The 14,306-nt window shown below is 34.6% G+C and overlaps 1 protein-coding gene across 12 annotated transcripts in view; it reads right to left on the bottom strand.

The window, feature by feature from the left end:
- Positions 1 to 14,306, bottom strand: part of VPS13B (vacuolar protein sorting 13 homolog B) — an 802,268-nt gene that overhangs the window by 474,734 nt on the left and 313,228 nt on the right. For all 12 annotated transcript variants that reach the window (XM_049700204.1, XM_033438214.2, XM_049700207.1 and 9 more), the window contains exon 20: positions 4,589 to 4,698. In XM_049700204.1, the coding sequence (XP_049556161.1) occupies positions 4,589 to 4,698 (110 nt within the window). The remainder of the gene's footprint in view (positions 1 to 4,588; positions 4,699 to 14,306) is intronic.

Genomic DNA, 14,306 nt, shown 5'->3' with positions numbered 1-14,306 from the left:
ATAGGAAATAATATTTAAGAGATAGATAAGAAATGCTGAGTCTAATTTAAACTTGCTCATCTATAAAACAAGGGGGTGGAGATGTCTACTAGAAAATCCCTTTGTGCTCTAACGCTTAGTGATTCCATAATCCCTTGAATTTCCTGGACATCATTTATAAACCTGGAATTGATGAAGCACTCAAAGAAGTTAGGACCAAGTTTAGAACCAAAATTAATATATAATATGTGATTACAGAAAAATTCCGTGCTGTATAGTGTGATATTTAATTCATGCACAATAGGTGAAAGATGAGATTGATGGAAGCTATGATATTGGAAATACAACAAACAAACAAAAAAATCTTTCTTTTGGTGGTTGAGACTCTGGGTGCATTTTCACATTGGTAAAAATACAGTAAAAGGCCAAATAAAAACCCTTTCTAGGGCTTCCCTGGTGCGTTTTTGGAAATATGAATACCCCAGTCAAAAATATCAAAAGAAGGAGCATTTATTTTTAGCAACCGCCTGTTGCTCTGCTTACATTCTTCTGCCTTCTGGTACAGGATATTCCCCCAAATTTCCATTGTACCCTAGTCCCATATCTGTCCTATTGTTGCCCCATCAATATCCCGTGGTCCCCAAATACCTAAAAAGTCTTTTGTCCCTCTTCCTATAAAATTTTCCTTTATTATTAATTTAATAAATGTAAAAATATAGGAAATTATGAAGAATAAAAGCACATCCATATTTTCATTATAACCAATAATTACTGGCAATTAACAATTTATCATATTTGCTTTTTTTAAGGAGAAAAGTAAAATATTACAGATAAAGCTAAAATCCCCTCTGATTGCTAACTGCCCATTCCTCCCAGAGTCAATCACTATTATGATATTGATACAATCCTTTAATTTTTTACACCCATATTTACTTATACATATGCCATATATATAGTTTATATATAATGTATACTATATATAATATGTGATATATAATAGATGATATATAATATGTAATATATGCAGGGTGGTTTGGGAAAAATATAAATACTCTCATATTGCATATGTCCTTGGGAAATTGATTTTTGCATTAAATAGAATTTTGAGACTTCCATACTAAAACCTATTGAATAATTTTTAACAAAAAAATAATACATCATGTTAACGTGCCATGCTTTATTTATCTGCTTCGTTAGAGACAGTCATTTAGGTTGTCTCCTATTTTACACCATTGCAAAGAATTCTGCAAGGACAGGCTTATACATGACTCTTTAGGCTCATACGAATGTCACTGTAAGAACACAGCGCTATCAAAAAGTGGAATTTTGGGGTCACAGGCTACGGTCATGTGTAATTTTATTAGACACTGACAAATTTATTAATTTTCACTCACAACAGTAATATACGAGTCCATCCATTTTCTACATTTTCACCACTACTGAAAACTAGCCTTTTTTCACACAACAGATTTTAAAAGTGAAGATGATTAGTTATGGGTTGATAGGTGTTGAAACTGGGCAATAAGGTCATAGGGTTCAACTATACTCTCAATTTTCCATGTTGGAGAAAATGTAGAACTGAAATAGTAGATTAAAGGCATTTTTAAAGCATATTTTTGAGATATGCTGAACTGTAGCAAAATAGTAATACTATAAAGTGCTGACGAAAATATAAACTGTGCACCAATTCTGGAAGCAAACTGGCAATATTACAAAGGCCTTAAAATATGCTAAACCACATGCCTAAAGTTACTAGTTACACTTCTAAAAATATATTCTAAGTTAATAATTAAAGAAAAATGCAAATATGAAGATATTTATCCCAATATTATTTGTAACCGAATGATTAGGATTATGGGTATTTATTTGTTTATCTTTTAAATGAAACTACTAGTTTTGAACTTAGAGAAATATATATATTTATATTTAACTTTAAAATACTTATGAAACAATATAATAAAAATAAAATAAAAAATCAAAATCTTTGAAGGTACTTGTATCAATCAAACAAATGTATAATTTACTTAAGCTGCTAGAACGCCACTTGACATTCAGGGATATCTATGGTGTACTGGAGATAACTGCATCACTTATAAAATAACCAATGAAAAATTTATAATACAATGAAATATTATTCAGCCCTAAAAAATAAGAAAATCTTGCTATTTGTGACAACATGGATGGACCTTGAGGCCATTCTGCTGAGTCAGACAAAGAAAGACAAATACCACATTTATATGTGGAATCTAAACAAAACAAAACCCAAAAAACCCAAAACATCAAATTCTACATACAGAGAAGAGAGGGTGTTTGCCAGAGACAGGGGGATTGGGGGAGGGGTGTGTGTAATGGGTAAAGGCAAAGTACTAACTTCCAGTCATAAAACGTAGTGTACGATATGATGACTATTGTTAATAATATGTATTGTATATCTGCAAGTTACTAGGAGAGTAAATATTTTCTCGTCACAAGGGAAAAAATTATTTAACTATGTGTGGTGATGGATGTTAACTAGACTTATAGTGGTGATTCTGCAATATATACAAATATTGGATTGTTATGTTGCTACCTGAAATTAATATACTGTTATATGTCAATTATATCTCAGTAAGAAAAAAAATTTACAACTAAATTTTTCTCAAATTGTCCCTGCCATTAGTCTTAACTTCTCCATTACTCATACTCCATATTTTGTTAAACTTTCTAAAATCCAAGTCTATTTATATTAGTTTCCTATACTTCCTCTGTACCATTTGGGATAAAGTCTCAAACACTTACCATTACAAATAAAATCTTTTATGAATTGGTTTTTAATTTCTACCAGTGTCTATAAGAACACTTGGCTCTAGCCTGGAAACACTGAAGGTCCCTTTCTTGCCAAGTTACTTCATCGTCTTTGCCTCTGCTCACAGTTTAGTCTAGAACAATCTTCCTTGTCTGGCTTACTTTTATGACGCTCAGCTCAATTGTCAATTCCTCCTTCTAACACCCATCCTCACCTGATCATGAGAATGTTTCCTTTTATGTTTTCATATACTCCTGTAAATACATCTAACATAGCAATTACAGTCAGCCCTCTGTTCATCTGGAACCCGAGGATACAAAGGGCCAACTGTACTACACCAAGGGACCTAAGCATCGTGGATTTTGGTATCCACAGGGAGGGAGGGCTGGAACCAATCCCCTATGGATACCAAGGGAGGTACCAAGAATGGCATTACTACTACATTCCTTCACATTCTCAAATACACTAAATACCTCTAGAGGAAGGGATATTCTCAACCACAATTTCTGTTTCTATAGCCCCAGTACCTAGAATACTGCACTGTATTCTGTATGTATTTGATAAAAGGAAGCATGAAATGGAGAAGGGATGGCAGAAGTTTCAAATGAAATTAGGACAAAATGAAGAAAAACTTTTAAAAAGATGCTCCTTGAGACACGGGTTGCACTTTTTTAGTTAATTTTTATATTCTTATGTAAATATAAAATTACACACTTTTCTCCTATAAATTAGCTTTAAGTTACCTCAGAAAAAAAATACAAAGCTATTCCAAGTAGAATGTTATAAAATTACAATTAAGTCAATGGGAAAATGCAATTCAATATCACATAAATTTGGCCTCAAAAATTCTTAGTTCTAGAGGGAAGAGATATGGGAACATATGTATATGTATAACTGATTCACTTTGTTATAAAGCAGAAACTAACACACCATTGTAAAGCAATTATACGCCAATAGAGATGTAAAAAAGGGCTTCCCTGGTGGCGCAGTGGTTGAGGGTCTGCCTGCCGATGCAGGGGACGCGGGTTCGTGCCCCAGTCCGGGAGGATCCCACATGCCGCAGAGCAGCTAGGCCCGTGAGCCATGGCCGCTGAGCCTGCGCGTCCAGAGCCTGTGCTCCGTGGCGGGAGAGGCCACAACAGTGAGAAGCCCGTGTACAGCAAAAAAAAAAAAAGATGTAAAAAAAAAAAATTCTTAGTTCTGAGATATACTAGATGTGTGAAAATAGGTAAGTTAATCTCAATAAGCATCAGTTTCTTCATCTTTAAAATGCGAATAATAAAGCCCGTCTGTCAGAATTACACATAGAGAATTACACGTAAGTATTCAGGGGACTATAATTAGCTCCTTTTGCTTTGTAATTTAGACCCCTTTAAACACACACATATCCCAAGTCTTTTGCACCAACCATCCCAATACCGAGTTAGGCACACTCAATGCATGTTTGTTGAATAAACCTACAGATGAAGAAGAAATGTAGAGATAATGAAAATGAAAGCTAACATTTTCTAAGCAATTATTATGTATTGGACACTCTGAGAACAAACATGTAGGGACTATGAGGGAAAATAAGCCAGTAAAATAGGACTACCTAACCTAGTCTCTCTAAAGTATCTGCTTTACAAGCAATTGTAGACCAAGTCCCTTTAACAATCAATGCAACTCTACTTTGAACTGTAATTTCTTGTACAGAAATTAAAGAGTAGAATTGCTTGAAAGGGGTAGAAGAATTCTGGTACCTCCATAAATAAAATCAACAGGAGAAATATATAACTCTAACAAATAAGAAAAAAAATTATTTAGAGAATTATAAAAATTTCTCACCTGCTGCATATGTTTACTGGTTCGCTTCTGAGGTTGATAAATAAGCCAGGTGTATAAGATAGGGTCAATATTAACTGCTAGTCCTTGTACATTACAAAGAAGTACGGCACCTAAAAAACAAGATTTTTCAATTGTTACATTCCTCCTAAAAATAATAAGCTTGATGTCACTTTACACCAATAAGTAGGAGAGCCATAATAAAAAAGATGAACAACAGTAAGTATTGCCACGGATGTGGAGGAATTCAAACCTTCATACATTGCTGGTGGCAACATAAGATAGTGCAAATAATATGGAAAACAGTCTGGCATTTCCTCAGAAAGCAAAATATACAGTTACAATATGACCCAACAATTCTATTCCTAGGTATATACCAAAAGAACTGTAATCAAATATCCACGCAAAAACTTGTACACAAATTTTCATAGCAGCATTATTCACAATAGCCGAAGAGTGGGAAAACATGAATGTCCATGATGAATTGCTGAATGGATTAGCAAAATGTAGCAGAATCACACAATGGAAAACGATTTATCCATGAAAAGGAATGAAGTACTGATACATGCTATAACATGGATAAGCCTTGAAAACATGCTAAGTGAAACAAGTCAGTTACAGAAAACCACGTATTATACGATTCCGCTTACATGAAATAGCCAGAACAGGCAAAACCATGAAGAAAAAAGTAGATCAGTGGATGCTGGGGCCTGGGGGGAGGAAAGAATGGGAAATAACTGCTAGTAGATATATGGTTCTTTTGGGAGTGATGAAAATGTTCTGTAATTAGAAAATGGTGATTGCTGTACAACCTTACAAATATACTAAAAACCACTAAATTATGCACTTTAAAATAATGTACTTTATGGAATGTGAATTATATCTCATTAAATGTGCATTTGCCTTTAAAAAATAATAATAAACTTTATTTTTTAGGCAAACAGCAATTTCTATATTGGCCATGAGAAGGGAATATTATCTCCCTTTTTTGGTTATATTACAGAACTAACTCATGATATTAAAGGAAGCATTATTATAACCACTTAATAAATCACTGTAAATTACAGCTTTAAATGTTCAGAAGCAAAGAGAGAGAGCTGCCTAGATGAAATGCAGGCTAACATTCTGACATGAAACACAAAGACTGAAGTGTAACAAGTTGCAATTCCATCCTACTAACTAAAACATTTTTGTCCCTCTCTAATAAAAAGTAGCTCACATAAACTTAACTAAAGCAGGATATCCCATTCTTAATTTATGTGGGGCAGGTCATGTATATCTGTAAATAAGATTTTGCATTTCTACATATATTTTTTGATAAAAATAGTATTAGCTCCACTAGGATGTACAGAATATGAAGGAAGGGGTATTAGTCAGCTTTGCTCTCAACTGTATCTCCAGCATCTGAAAAAGTACCTTCCACGTAGTAGGAGCTGAAAAAAGAATCACAATAAATGGTAGACAGATTCTCAGGTTAGTTGAAAAAAGCCCATTTGTTCTATAATATTGCAGATAATTAAAACAGCTAGTACAATTAGTATTAATACCAAGTCCTATGAAAAGTGAACCACAAAGAGACTGAGATACAAGGATGGAGGAGACAAAGCAAGCAAAAGAGAAATTTCCTCCTTTTTCAAAGCTTTGCACAGAATTTTCAAATGAAATTTGCCATGTGTACTCCTGTTCTACTTTACATTGCTACTTCTCCCAGGAACCCCAAATCGGTATAGACTCCTAGGCAACATGCTGAGACAACATAAGCAATCCCTCCTTCCATGTAACAAAGCATGTGCTAGTGAGCAATGATTCACTCAAATACACATATCAGAAAGGAATGATGGGGAGAAGCTAAATACAAGATGACTGCAAAACGGGGGGATCATAACTGAAGTCAATTGGAAAATACAATTTAATATATATTTTTTCCTGTAACAGAATGCAGATTCCTCATAAGAACCTAAATTCTCCTATTTCTCAAATACTACTAATATACAGAATAAAGGCTTAACATGCTATATTATATTAAGGAAAATAAAATAAGACTCCCAAAATTATATCCAGTTTTCAAATAATTCTAACAGCTCTACTATGGCAGAGACTATCAACTTCACAAACTAACAAAAATATAGTATCTAGATATATGAGTATATATAGCAAGAGCTAATTTGAATAGTGTTCTTGTTTTAAACAACTCATTCTATCAAAATATGTTACTAGGTGAGAAACAGAATTTGGCCTGAAATATGAAAGACTATTAATCAAATCCTTTTTATTTTAAAGAAATGTGTTGAACACATTTAAATAGAGTTCAAAAATTCATTTAAATTCAAGAATACATAATTCAATCATAAAAGTTAAAAGACTTTTCTAAAATCCATATACAGAAATAAAATTACATTTAGATTTAAATTACTATGAACTGCTTGCTGTCACATGAGCCCACAATATTTTATAATTAATATCACATAAATATTAAAGACACCAAAATAATACGTGGTTAACAATAAAGAATGTATTTCACCAAAAGAAGGAATTACCACAAGAAAAAAACTTTGGGATCCAGAAGACAAAGGATCCAACACAGGAAAAAAGTGACCCAGGATGACAATAGTGAATTAGTGACAAGTATATGGAAAACTTAGAAACAACAAACAATTAATAAATACAGGAAAAACAAATGTTATAAAGAAAAGGATAACTAACCATAGGATAAACATGACCATACCATGAATAATATCTACAGACAGAACTATGTAAATTCTGAAAAAAATGAATTCATTGATTAATCAAATGTATAATACAACAATATCATACATTTGATTACTGGGGGTATGGGTACATAAGAGGAATGTGTGATGGGCGCTGAAGAGGGTAAAAGTTAGCCAATTATCATTTTCCACAGTAAGATAGCAATGAATAATGCTGTAAAATGAACAATCAAGAAAGAGCAAGAGGGCTTCCCTGGTGGCGCAGTGGTTGAGAGTCCGCCTGCCGATGCAGGGGACATGGGTTCATGCCCCGGTCTGGGAGGATCCCACATGCCGCAGAGCGGCTGGGCCTGTGAGCCATGGCCGCTGAGCCTGCGCGTCTGGAGCCTGTGCTCTGCAACGGGAGAGGCCACAACAGTGAGAGGCCCGCGTATGCAAAAAAAAAAAAAAAAAAAAAAAAAAGAGCAAGAGAAGCCAAGTTATTTAAAAACATGGACGTAAACACCAAAATAATTACCAAAAAGACTTTTGAAAAGGGAACATTAAAAAACAGGTGCAGGTGACATGAGGGAGAATATAACTGGGATTCTCAAAATGGGGACAACAGAAAAGAGAGGTAGATGAGCTTTAGATTTCCTTGCTGAGGAATATCCTTATAGCCACTAGCAAAATGCAGAATAAATTTTTCTCTTTGAGAGATGTCTCCAATTCATTGTAACATTAACAGCCACAAATTAAGATCTGTGAATGAGTTCCATAACAAAAAAAATCAGCAAGCACTGCAGAAGGCAAGTGAGCAAGAGCCAGAAAAAAGAACAAACAAGTTTAGACTTTCAAGCACTGAAGATATTTGAATACAGAAAAACAGCTATGGGGACTTCGCTGGTGGCGCAGTGGTTAAGACTCCACGCTCCCAAGGCACGGGGCCTGGGTTCAATCCCTGGTCCAGAAACTAGATCCCACACGCATGTCACAACTAAGAGTTCGCAGTCCACAACTAAAGAGCTGGCGAGCCACAACCAAGGAGCTGGCAAGCCGCAACTAAGGAGCCCACCTGCCGCAACTAAGACCCAATGCAACCAAATAAATATTTTTTAAAAAAACAGCTATGTAGAAAACATTTAAAATAAAAAAGTATGCAGTCATGAAGGGGAACAAACAATGAGAAAGTAACAGCAAAGAACACATTTTAAAGAAAAATGGAAATTACAGAAATGACAGATTTAGTTTTTGAAGTAAAAAACTCATTGGACAGGTTAAATAGCAGATTAGACATAGTTGAAGAGAAAATTAATAAAATAGAAGAAACACAGTAAGATAATTTAGAATGTATCTGAGATAGAAAAATGAGAGAAAACAGTTAAAATGATGTTAAGGGATATGAGGCCTGAGTAAGAAGAACAAACATATACCTAATTAGATTCCAGAATGAGTTACTAAGGAATGAGAAGAGGTAACATTGTTAAAAAATAATGGCTGAGGGACTTCCCTGGTGGTCCAGTGGTAAAGTATCCGTCCTCCAATGCAGGGGATGCAGGTTCGATACCTGGTCAGGGAACTAAGATCCCACATGCCACGGGGCAACTAAGGCCATGCGTGACAACTACTAAGCTCGCATACCTCAACAAGAGAGCCCACACACCACAACTACAGAGCCCACACGCCGTGAAGCCCACGCACCACAGCTACAGAGTGAAAAACCCACATGCCACAACTAGAGAGAAGCCCGCGCACTACAACAAAGAACCCGCATGATGCAACTAAGACCAGATACAGCCCAAAAAAAAGAAATAAAGAAAAAAGTGGCTGAGAATTTTACAGAATTGCCAAAAGATATTAAGCCTCACACCTAAGAAGCCCAAAGACTCCAAACTGGATAATTAAAAATAAACCTATATTAAACAAACAAACAAAGAAGAAACAAAACACTGAAGAGAAAAAGAAGATCAGAAAAGAACCCTAAATAAAAAGAAAGATGTCCTGAGGTATAGAAAAGCAAATAAATTGACAATCAACTTCTTAGCAAATAGTCAATGATATTCATTACGTGATTTTTCTTCAAAACTTACATATATTCTTTTGTATGCACCAAGTGTTACCATTAAAAGATGATAAAAGAAGAAAAAGAATAAATTAAATTGATTTTAAAAGTAAATCTATCAGGATAAGTTTTGTTCTAATATTATACATCTCAAGTACAAGCCACATAGAAACTATTCTTTAAATTATGATGAAAATATGCAAAAAACCTATATAAACAAAGCAGTTATAAATTTAAAAGAATACAAACTTCAAAAGACAAAAGTAAATTAAGGAATTACAGAATTCTCCATATGAGGCAAGTTATTTTAATAGTCTTTTCATATGTGCCAAAAACTAAGCATGTTGAGTAAATTTTTAAAAACTTTCTCAGTAAGTTATTAGCACACCTTTAAAATTGGGATGGTAGAGAAAGGGAAAGGAAAACAAATGTAAATAGGTAAATATTTTCACATGGACAATTAATTCTGAAAGTCTTATTTTATTTTAATGAAAAAGTTAAATACTTCACCAACAAATATTCAATTAAGTCACATAATTGCATTATACCAAAAATGACTAAATGACTTATAGCCAGGTTTGAACTTTACGAATGTTAAACAGGTAATAAAAGAGAATAATCTATTAATTTACCAACTTAGCTAAAATTATAATTTAGAATAATGTTCTCCTAAATTTAAAGGGATATTTTTATATTATATTCAATTTATGAGACACAGCCTTTAAAAATAACACAAAGTTTTGACATATAAGTGTGCAGACAATTAGTGTGATAGTTGACTCAGAACAGATCCTCCATAAATCACTAAAATTTGGCAATATATTATTCTGTTTAATTTTAGCCTGGGAGACAACTAATGAGAAAAGTGTGCTTTACTCCTCTGTTCACTGCCAAAATGGCTCACTTATCCACATTCCATTCAGGCTTTACCAATTAGTTAAACCAAGGCACCACTGTCATTTTCAGTTACATCCTAAGCTGAAGAATGAGAACTGAAGTAAGGGTTAGAGACCAAAGATGCAGAGCATTAAAATTAAACATACATCCTTCTTATCAGCTACAGAAACCTTGTCAACCAATGAGACTGTCCTGTAAAATATCAAGTTATTAATAGGAAAAAGTACCCTGCACTTATCTTAAACCAATGAATGAGACAAAAAACACAGACATATTAATCTTCATCTAAGTTTAAGTGGCTAAAACTCACTATTTTTCTATTATGCAACTACAGTAAAGTACGAACTTTTTAGATGCATAGTGCTCTTAAGAAATTGTTACTCTTAGTTTTAAGAATAATTTCAAAACTTTTGGCTACATAGTTAAATAAACAAAAAAGGAAGAATCAATACTTCAAAAACAAGGGTGGGGAATAAAAGGCAAGATAGAGTAATCAGACACTAAAAAAATGACAGAGCAGGGATGAGCTGCCAACTACTGGCAACCTTATCCAAGGTAATTGTCAAATTTAGTATAAATGAATCATAAGATTTTTAGGTATGTGTGTATGGTAGCTCATGTTACTTAATTAATAATTATTTCCCCTTCTCTTAGGATATAGAAAATCACAAGAGAACTCTATCCCATTGTAACAATAAGAACAAGCCATGTAACCTATCAAAGCTTTTCAACATTCATCAGACAGATTTTTTATGAACAAAAATCATAAAAGTGAAAGGCCCCTCATAGGGCAGAAGGAATGAACAGTGGCTTTTATTCTTGGCACAGCAGTAGGAGGAAAAGAAAGTGGATAAGAAGAAAACAACTGACCTTTTAACAAATGTTTAGAGTTAGTTAGGGGCAGACATGACAGTTTAGAATCTCTGCAAACCGTAGACACAAGGGGAATCTACCCACCTGCCATCTCTTTTCAACAAGCCTCCACCAAATGTTCATAAGAATAACAGGGGACAGGACTGGACAGATGAGAAAGATCCCACTGAGATGCAGGGACATGGAGCCTGATGAAGTCTGAGTGCAAAGAAGGAGAACCGAGAGAAATCTCACAGCCACTCTGAACATTTCAGTGAGCACCAAGCAGGGCAATCTGTGCTAGGAGAAGAAAAGAGGAACTAAGAGAGATAGATCCCTCCATAAGGACAGATGAAAACGGCATGCTGAAGTCTGAGGGTAGGTCAGGAGAACTGAGTGAAAGTCACAAACCATACTAAAAGAAAAATTCTGATCCTACTCTCAAAAATATCTGAAGTCTGGGGTGACTTAATATAAGTAAAGCAGGATCAGAACAAGCTCAACCACAGAATAGAAAGCAAAGACCAAACCCAACGCAACTACACCAAAAACATGACAAAATAAGAGGCATGCCCTTCTGTGGGCATAAGCATTATTTACCATAGGTTCTATTCTTTTTACATACAATGTTTGGCATTCAATTTAAAAAAAAAGATTATGAAACACACAGTAAAACAAAAAGAAATACTATCAAAAGAGAAAACAGGGGCTTCCCTGGTGGTGCAGTAGTTGAGAGTCCACCTGCCGATGCAGGGGACACAGGTTCGTGCCCCAGTCCGGGAAGATCGCACGTGCCGCGGAGCGGTTGGGCCCATGAGCCATGGCCGCTGAGCCTGCGCATCCGGAGCCTGTGCTCCGCAGCAGGAGAGGCCACAACAGTGAGAGGCCCGCGTACCGCAAAAAAAAAAAAAAAAAAAAACAGAGAGAGAGAAAACAGTCAATAGCACCAGTCCCAAAGGTGGCAGATACGAGAATTATCAAACAGGGACTTTAAAAGAACTCATAAATATGCTAAAGAATGTAGTGAAAAAGGTAGACAAGCATGAACTGAAGGGGAATTGCAACAGAGAGACAGAAACTATTAAAAAGAGCCAAACAGAAATCCTAGAATTTGAAAAATATAGTATCAGAGGTAAAGGATTCTTTAAAAATTTCTTTCTAAAACTTATGAATGATATCAACTGACAGCTTCAGCAAACCCAAGAAAAATAAAGGAAAAGAAAACCAGATCTACACACATCATGACCAAAATGAAGAAAACCAAAGATAGAAAAAAATGTTGAAATCATACAGAGCAAAAAAAGGCACAATAGACGTCAGGGAACCATGATAAGGACAATTTCTCATCAGAAACAATGGTGGCCAGAAGACAGTGGAATGATACCTTTAAAGTGCTAAAAGAAAAGACAGTCTAGATTTCTATATCCATTGACAATATCCTTTTAAAATGAAAACAAAACAAAAAAGACAATTTGTCACCCGAAGTCTTGCCCTACTAAAAATTATTAGAGAAGTGCTTTAGTCCAAAAGAAAATTATGCCAGATAGAAACTCAATTCTAGAAAAGAAATGAAGGGCACCAGAAAGAATAAAATATGTTGGTCAATAAAACAGACCTCTTTAAAACATTCTATTTTAGTTACATGTATATACACACACATACACACACAAACGTACATCAATGTTACTGTCAAACCCAATTTAGATTAAATAAAAAATATACATTGAACACATTTGTGTACACATGTACTTTTTTATTTCCATCTATCCAAATTCTGCACATCCTTTCATTCAAATTAGCTTCCACCATTAACACTTCTTACCACCACTGCCCTTCCCATTCTCTGGCCAGCTGCAATACTGAGTATTATAGAGCTCATTTTAGCCACTGACTCAATTTCATTTTCTCAGTATATAAGAATGTCATAAGTTAAGAATAAGGATGGCAGAAGAGGTTATGAGTGCTTTAGGAAATTGCAGAATGTGTGAAATAGTGACACATTCAGAAAGACCCATCTGTGTTCCCTGGTCATGAATTCAAAGTGAGTGAACTCATCCTGGTTGCATGTTTTTCTCCAGTCCAGTTGAGGTCCACAGAAGGAAGACAAATTGGACTTCAAAAAGACTCTGCTTGTTATTTTATATTTCCTATTGGTGTTCTTCTTTTTTCTCCCCAGATCAAATAGTTACTTAATCAGTTTTATCAGGTATTAAGTTAATAACTGGTTTCCTTCTCACTCTTATGTCTTATTTCTCAATTGGAACAGAATTCATAAATGAGATTTAATGGTAACCTCAAACCATAAGTGTCAGTAATTAATACTTTGTGATGTTTCAAACTTTTTACCTCTGATTTTATATTTATGGCTTAAAACCCTAAAACCATAAAGGTATTTACAAACAGCTTTGAGAGGAAAAAGCTTAGAATTTCTAAAAGATAAGAGATACCAGAGACACAAGTAAAGGCAAAAATCAGACTAGAACAAAATATTAGGAAAAAAATAACAAAGACAATATTCATGACATAGGAAGACCTAAAAATTACTAAGCAAAAAAGATATAAAAACAAACAGGACAAGGGCGGCGCGGGGGAGGGAAGCTGGGACGAGGTAAGAGAGTAGCACTGACATATAAACACTACCAAATGTAAAACAGATAGCTAGTGGGAAGCTGCTGCATAGCACAGGGAGATCAGCTCGGTGCTTTGTGATGACCTAGAGGAGTGGGATAGGTAGGGTGGGACGGAGGCTCAAGAGGGAGGGAATATGGGGATATATGTATGTGTATAGCTGATTCACTTTGTTGTATAGCAGAAACTAACACAACATTGTAAAGAATTATACTCCAATACAGATATAAAAAAAACAACCAAACAGGAAAATGGGCAAAGAATATAAAAAGACAACTCACAAAATAAATACAACTGGCCTTCACTAATGCTCAACATTACTAACAGCTAAAGAAATTAATGATAAAACAATAAGATAATTTATCAGTGATAGATTAACAGAAGCTTAAATGAATTAAAGTCTATTACTGGTAAAGCTCTGAAGAATAAAGCACTCCCATGCTCTGCTGAAAGAAATGTAAACTAGTACAGTCTTTTTGAAGGCTATTTTGGAATCACCTATTAAAATTTTAAACGCACAATTCACTGATCCAGCAATTTTAGTTCTTGGAATCCTACATAAATATTTGTAGATGTTCTTAAAATATGTGCACAA

This window comes from Orcinus orca, chromosome 17, assembly GCF_937001465.1.
Source record: "Orcinus orca chromosome 17, mOrcOrc1.1, whole genome shotgun sequence".
Taxonomy (NCBI): Eukaryota; Metazoa; Chordata; class Mammalia; order Artiodactyla; family Delphinidae; genus Orcinus; species Orcinus orca.
This window is presented reverse-complemented; position numbering and strand designations above follow the sequence as displayed.